We start from the raw sequence: 7,551 nt of genomic DNA on the forward strand, positions 1-7,551 counted from the left end.
CGAAAACTTATTTATCATTATCATCATTTGAAATTTGTTTTGTCAGTACTATGAATTTTCGAGTACCATTTCAATAGTTTATTCTAAAAATTATTAACAAAAAATGATCAAAATTTATTATTTTTAGTTTTACTTAATGCACTTTACAGATAAATACTAAATAAAATAAATTTTAATTGTTTAGATTAATTATTTTTCGTTTCTCTAACATTACCGATAAAATAATTTCAGTCTTAGAATGAGCTTCATCATCTTATTAGCTTAATATAAAACCAGCCAATTAATTTGGCTACCTTTTTTGTTTTTTTTTTCTCTCTTTTATTTAAAAAAATAAAAATATATCTATACTCTTCTTACATTGCGTGGCCTTTATTAACTTATTCATTATTATTACATTATTAATAACAAGAGGGTGAAATTAAGAAACCATGGTTCTCCTAGCTAGGGACAAGCTTGAGAAGAAGCTGCAACCATTTTATCTTCGGAAATACCAGCATTGCACATGTTAGCAAAAACTCTTGTGTATTTCTTTCCATATGTTGACAAGGTACCGCAATACCTTTCATAAATTTTTATCTGCAAGATATGGAAGCAAAGCACAATTATATGAATATGTGTGATTGGTGGAAAGCAACAGATTTAATAGTGACGAAATAATTAATTTTATTAGATTACGTTATATATAATTTTATTTTAGTTTTTGACTTACATAATTCTTAAAACAGTCCCAATCATCTACAAGAGGTTGGCCTGATGGACGAAAACTTGCCATCAACGTTGCACTATTATCTTCACCAAACAAGAGATCTCCAATCTTCTTCACAACATTGTCTACATGCTCTCTCTCAGCTATTTCATTTACTAACATTTTTTGAGCTTCCACCTTCTCACTAGATCCATCCGGAGCATTTTCCAACTGAAATCACAAAGAAACATTTCTTTTTAATTTATTTTATGTTAAATTTTTTTAGATAATAAGCATGAAATTCTTGTCCTTTTAATTATAAAAGTTTTAATATTAATTCAGTAATACTATATGATTAGCAAATATTATTATTTTGATCCAGCCCTTGACTTGTAATAATTTACATATATATTTACATACACACAAAAAATATATAATTTGCACATATATTTATCAGAATTAATATACATAAGTCAATATAGTTTACAGAATTTATACACATAAATTAATAAATTTTTATTAAAAATAATTTAGTATTTATGCTAACTACATATTTGGCCAAAAATACTAAAATTACTGATCTCCAAAATTTTTTTATATTAAGTAATGAAACTACTTCTTTTCAGAAATTCAAATTAATAGAAGATTGTATATAAATAATTATATCTTTAATAATTGAGATATAATTAGAGATTTTAAAAATATTTCAAAGTTGATTTTAAATTTAAATTTTTTGTACAACACTTGAAATTTTATTTGATCACAAAGCTGAATTTTATAAGAGGGCTGAAAATCTTCCGCTTGAATAATTTCCGTTTGTTTTCAAGGTAAAATTATTTTGTTAAAGAAATGATGAAAAATATGTATGTTGTAATAAAAAATTTGTTGCCATATAATAAATAATAAGTAGAAAACATATATAAGAAATGATGACCTTGTGGGTAAGATAGAGTAAAAGTGCATCTCGTTGGTTGACAAGTAGTGTTGGGATAGAAGAGGAATATGCATTTGAAGTCTCACTCACGCCGGTGGCACCAATATAGGTAACTAGATAATCATTTGTGAAGTTCTTGTTTCCATATTGCATCACATGAGAACCTTTTCCTGCCCAAGATAATGTTTTCTCACGAACCTATGCATCAATCACCAAAATATTCATTTATGACCAATTTTTTTTTTACTATAGTGCCAGCTATATATTAACTATATAATTATAATCATATAGTGATTCATACTTCAATCAATTGAGAAAACCTTTACTTATATATATATAAATACACACACACGTAAATTGATTACTTACGGTTTCATATTGTTGTTGTAAAGTTTCTTTGGTCCTATCGCTTTCGTCGCTGCCCGAAAGGTAATTCAAATATAGAAAAAAGTTAATAGATTGTTTTTCGGATGTTAGTTTGCCACTTAACCCAGAAGAGAGAGTAAAAATCTACACAGACTCAGTCTATCTCTTTTAATATTGTCATTAAGGATAAATCAAAATCCAACAGTACAATTAAAACATCACAAAAGTTTTACAGGAGTTGCATAATAATTAATAACAACAATAACAAACAATAATTTTTTTAGACTCCATAATTTAGGGTTAAAAATATATATATTACTAATTTTATAATTAAAATATATCACATATTATTTTTTTATTATAATTAAAATTAATTTTTTTAAATTAAAAAGTCATCTCTTTTTTTCTATCTCCCTTTCTCTATCTCTCTCATTCCTTCACTCACTCTATCTCTTTTATATATTATTATCAATAACTAATTACAAATTTAACAACTAAAATGTACGATATAACATTCTCTAATTACAACTAAAATTAAAATATAACTATATTATATTACTAATTTAACAACCAAAATGTATCACATGACGCTCATTAAAATTAAAAAAATATTTTTTTCGAAATTAATAAATTTTCTTTTTACATCCTCTTATTTATCTCTCTCATCTTCTTATTCTATATATAATTTATAATTTATATTACTAATTTGACAAACTAAAATGTGTCACAAGATATTCTTTCATTATAATTAAAATAAAATTTTTCTTTTAAAATTAACAAATTTCCTCTCTCCTTTTTCTTTATCTTTCTCTCTTTTCTCTTTCAATCTCTATTTTTCTCTACCTTTTTGTTCTAAAAAATATAAAATTAATAAAAGAATATAATTTAAATAAATTCATAAAATTATAAGACATGTATTAAATTTATAATTAAATATCATTAAAAAATGATCCTGTAATATTTCACATAAAAATATTATTATTATTATTATTATTATTATTATTATTATTATTATTATTATTATTATTATTATTATTATACTTTTTTAGTTTTTTATTGCATTTTACATTTTTATTATTGATCTTTTTAATCTATATTTTTACTTTTCTTCCTTCAAAATATTTATTTCATATAATTTGGACAGAATATTAATGTTGTGATCAATAATTAGAATCAAGATTCAATGTTTAAAAAAATTGATTTTGAATTAATTTTATAACCATCAATATAAATTTTTTTATACTAATATCTAATTATATTTTTATATAGATAAAGAGAAAAAATATTATTTTTAAATAACAAGCATGACAATTAATTATTTTTATTTGTACAATAAACTTAACACCTAATCAAATGTAAAAATATACATATTAAATTATTTTAAATTTTACATTATAAATGTTAAAATTAATTATTAATAAAAAATTAAATTCTTTCACATAAAAATAATAACTAAAAATTTATTATTTAAATTTTTTTTATTTACAAAACCCTTTATCTTTTTAGTCAACCCAGACTTTATTTTTTATAATTTTTTTATAAAAATAGTTTAATTTTATAAATTTTTTGTATTACAATCTATACTATCAAGACAAAACTAATATAATTTTAAGAAAATTAAAGTTTTGTAGTGTTATATATATATATATATTTTTTTTTTCAAAGCAACTAGCAACCTCTGATCTCTAATTTTTGTCCCTTTTGTATGAAGAATTTATTTCTAACCACCTGAACATGTAGACGTATTTCATTTGAATCTAAGGGTTAAAACATTTTAAAATCTTTTTGTACAACATATTACTTTCCCAAAAGTTATTATTATTTGTTAAGTACAAATAAAATTTTGAAATTAATTAACTTATCAGTTATCATAAGCACTTGAAGAATAATGGTGGATAAAATCATCTGTAGATAAGAAAAATTGAAAAACTTGAGTACAAAAGTTTATTGGATCAGAATAAATTTAATTATTTGGTTGGTCTTTATAATTTTTTATCAAATTTATAATTGGATATTTAAATTTTTTTAATTGGATCTCTACACTATTTTTAATTTTTTAATTAAATTTTTGTAAATCTAAAAAATATTAGAATTAATAGAATATTTTTTTACAAATTAAAAGTATCTATAATTAAAAACCTAATTAAATTTATTATATATTTTTTTAAAAAAATATTCTGTAATTTTAATATTTTTGACATGAAAAAGACCTATAACAAAATTAAAAATCGTATAAAGATTCAACTAAAAAAATATAGAGATCAAATTATATATTTAATAAAACTATAAAAACGATTGCCAATATCAAATGTAGTACTATTAGAGGTTGAAATTACTTCTACAGAACAATTCAAATCATATAAGAATGATTATGAAGTAATTTTAAAGCAAACAGATGCCTCGCCCGGAGATAATATCAAATGCTAAAATAGAAGTGTTTATAGTAAAAAAAAAAAAAAATTGTTATCCCCAATATTTAAGATAAATCTCAAAGTAATTAACTTTAAAGTAATTGACAGATCTTGAAATAAAAATAGTGGCTTCTAGCATCACTCCTTTGAAAAATAAATGGTTTAGTTATCATACAGACCTGTCCTCCATCCATAAAACGCTATAGGAATCTCCCAGGCAAGTTAGAAACTGAGGAGGAGGAGGATAGGTGGGATCTCCAGGGCAGTAACAACCCCAGCTGCTCTCATTTGCATTGGAAGCGGTGGTTACGTATATGTTTATGTTTTCTGGAAGAATCCCTTCGAACATGCTCCCAGATTCGCATGCTTCCAAGTATATTACCTTTTTTCCATTTAAATTAACTAGTCAAATAAATTCAACAAGTAAAATTTAAGTCAGCGTTCAAGAAAAACTGACCATCTTTTTGTAGGCATTAGCAGCATGTTTCCTTTTCAAAACATCTATAAAATCATAGGCCACAACATCGTCCCCAACTGGCATACCTGATCAAATTATTGTATTTACTCAATTGAATAGTTTTATCTATCAATCACTGTATAATACTATGTATACTTTTCTCATGAGAAGGATGTAAGAATGTTTCTAAGAAAAAAAATCAAAAAAACTCTTTTCCATTCGAAATAATAAGTTGCTTAAAAGGTAATTACTTACTGACAATTCCTGGTCCACCATGGTCAGCATAGAAAATAAAAATGGTGTCGTTCGGACCACTATCCACCACCTTACCACTGCCCCCTGTAATTGCACTCCGGTTACCGCTAATCACCGCATATAAGTTTTCCGCAGTTGTGTAATTTCCAGTATAATCCTACAAATTTTGATTTATTCAATCACAAAATTTTTGGGCCATTTGATTTTAGCCATTTTGACTAGCAATTAACTAGCACAAACATTAAACAGACTTCGATAAATAAATTTTTCGATTTATATATGTAAATTTTGATAAATATAAGTATGAGCTATATTGATTTATGCCTACAAATTTTGATAAATATAAATATAAATTATATATTTATTTTATATGTATAAATTTTTATAAATATGAATATAAATTATTACTAAGTAAATACTAATTATAATATGTGTTGGTCCTATTACTGTCAATAAATTTATTTCATGATATTAAAATATTGAATCTTTTTGATAAATTGAAAGTTAGCTTTTAATTAAACTTATTAAAATAAGGGAACATGTTAAGGGATGTCAACGGGGGGTAGGACTGCTTCCATCTCCATCTTTAGATTTGTTCTTTGTTTTCGTCTTTGTTTTCTGTCATGGGAGAATATTGTTTTCCATCCCCATTCTCCACAGGACTCCATTTTTTATGGGGACTCCATTCCTTATCTATCTGATAATTCTAACTAATTATTAGTTTTTATATGAATAGAGCTACAAGTATTTATCCTATACAAAAACAGCAAGATTTTATACAAAAAAGTCTAAACAACAAGATGGTAACTTCTTTCGAAATGACACAGTGGAGAGACGCAACGGTGAGCTAGAGGACAGAATAGTGGACGAGGTGGGAGACACGGCAACAGAGAGAAGAATGAACACGACGACAGAGTTATGAAAAAAAACGCCGCAAATAGAAAACACAATGCAGTGAGGGTGATGGCACAGTGAGATGTGACGATGCGGTAAGAAGGGAGAGTGGCGAGGATTAAGAGTTTTTGGTATATATGTATGTGTGAAATGACTACAAAACATATATAAGAAATAAACTATTAAAATAATCCAGTAAATTTATAAATTTCAAAAATTAGTGGAGGCAGAGCGGAAATCTCCGCCCTACCTCAAAAAAATTTTGTATGTGCCAAAATTAAATAAAACTTTCATTCAGTTATTTCATGTTTATTTAATTATTTATTATTTTATTTTTGGGTCCTAAAACTTTTTATCCGTGATTAGACATATAATAATCAATTTTCAACAAAAAAAAATATAGCTAATAGTTTTTTTTTTAACACATGCATATACGCACACACAGACAGCACACACAGACAAGGGCAATAAGATTTGAGCCCCAACTCCATAGCATTATACAACTCCTAGTGACTTATAAGCTACTAGATTATTGTTATAACTAAAAAATATTGATCAATATTTATAAAAAAGGATTTGTGATTATTACTCTTTAAAATAATTAAGTATTCTAATTTCTTTTCTGTGATATTAGAATTAGAAGACCAAATTGGTAGAGAGATATATGTTTACCTTGGGGACACCTTTATAAACATCTGAACCATTGGGATGATTGATTATAACACCAGGCCTTGGGTTTAGTTCATTATTAGCGATGTCATCATACATGAAAACAATGATATTTTCATCTTTAAGGCCTCCATTCTTCATTATTTGGTACGCATGGCAAATATCAGCTTGGTGCCTATAATTAAAATAGCCCTTAGAACCAGCAACAAGCACAGCCCATTTCTTTCCTTCTTCTCCATCTTCGTTACTCAGAGGATGGAATAAATTAGTGACACGACAATCTAGCATGGTAATTGTCGAACTAAGCCATAATGATGCTATCAATAAAGGAACCAAACCAGTGATCTTGTGATACATCCTAGCTTGCATGCAATGCAATATTTTTTATGAGAAAGAAGATAATAATGCATATATTACAACCACTTCAACTTGAATTTATAACAGCAGAATTTGACCAATGACACACAGTTTGTCTTATTTCTCTTGTACTGTATATTGTTGTTTATAGTAGCCGATTTTTACGATGATATTAAACTTACAATTTTTCAAATATGCATCGATTTTATCATTAGAATGCGCGTAATAACGTTTATCTACTAAGGTGTTACTCTCTTTGCTTGTATGTTATTGTCGCTTCTACTAGTAGATCAAATTGAATACAAAGTTAGTACAGGTTGAAAAAAAAAAAAACAAATTAATTTTTGTATGGATGCATAGTTGGTGAAGTGAAATCTGAAATGATATGGTGGTCGATGGATAAAACCCATGTATGAAAGTAAGCGAAAATGGCTATTTTTTCCAGGGTGAAAATAGTGCTTTTTTTTTTCATGGTAGCCTCAAACTCGACAGGTTAAGAAATAATTCGTCGCGGTATTAAGCT

At 26.0% G+C, this 7,551-nt stretch overlaps 1 protein-coding gene across 1 annotated transcript; it reads right to left on the reverse strand.

Moving 5' to 3' along the window:
- Positions 1-441: 441 nt before the first annotated feature.
- On the reverse strand, positions 442-7,023 carry LOC112805850 (vacuolar-processing enzyme-like). Its single transcript, XM_029287417.2, has 8 exons — positions 6,675-7,023; positions 5,109-5,265; positions 4,854-4,939; positions 4,576-4,778; positions 1,989-2,037; positions 1,620-1,817; positions 710-916; positions 442-576 (listed from the first exon to the last, which is right to left on the reverse strand). Exons 1-8 carry the CDS (start codon positions 6,957-6,959, stop codon positions 442-444), a joined length of 1,320 nt encoding a protein of 439 aa, XP_029143250.2. The 5' UTR covers positions 6,960-7,023.
- Between the last annotated feature and the right edge of the window lie 528 nt (positions 7,024-7,551).

This window comes from Arachis hypogaea, chromosome 6 (genome assembly GCF_003086295.3).
Source record: "Arachis hypogaea cultivar Tifrunner chromosome 6, arahy.Tifrunner.gnm2.J5K5, whole genome shotgun sequence".
Taxonomy (NCBI): Eukaryota; Viridiplantae; Streptophyta; class Magnoliopsida; order Fabales; family Fabaceae; genus Arachis; species Arachis hypogaea.

Excerpts from the sequence above, each read along its gene's own strand:
- LOC112805850 (XM_029287417.2), bottom strand. The coding sequence starts at position 6,959 with ATGCTAGATTGTCGTGTCACTAATTTATTCCATCCTCTGAGTAACGAA. Across the intron at positions 4,940-5,108 it reads TGGTGGACCAGGAATTGTCA|GTATGCCAGTTGGGGACGAT; the intron begins GTAAGTAATTAC and ends TAATTTGATCAG. Across the intron at positions 577-709 it reads GGGACTGTTTTAAGAATTAT|ATAAAAATTTATGAAAGGTA; the intron begins GTAAGTCAAAAA and ends CATATCTTGCAG.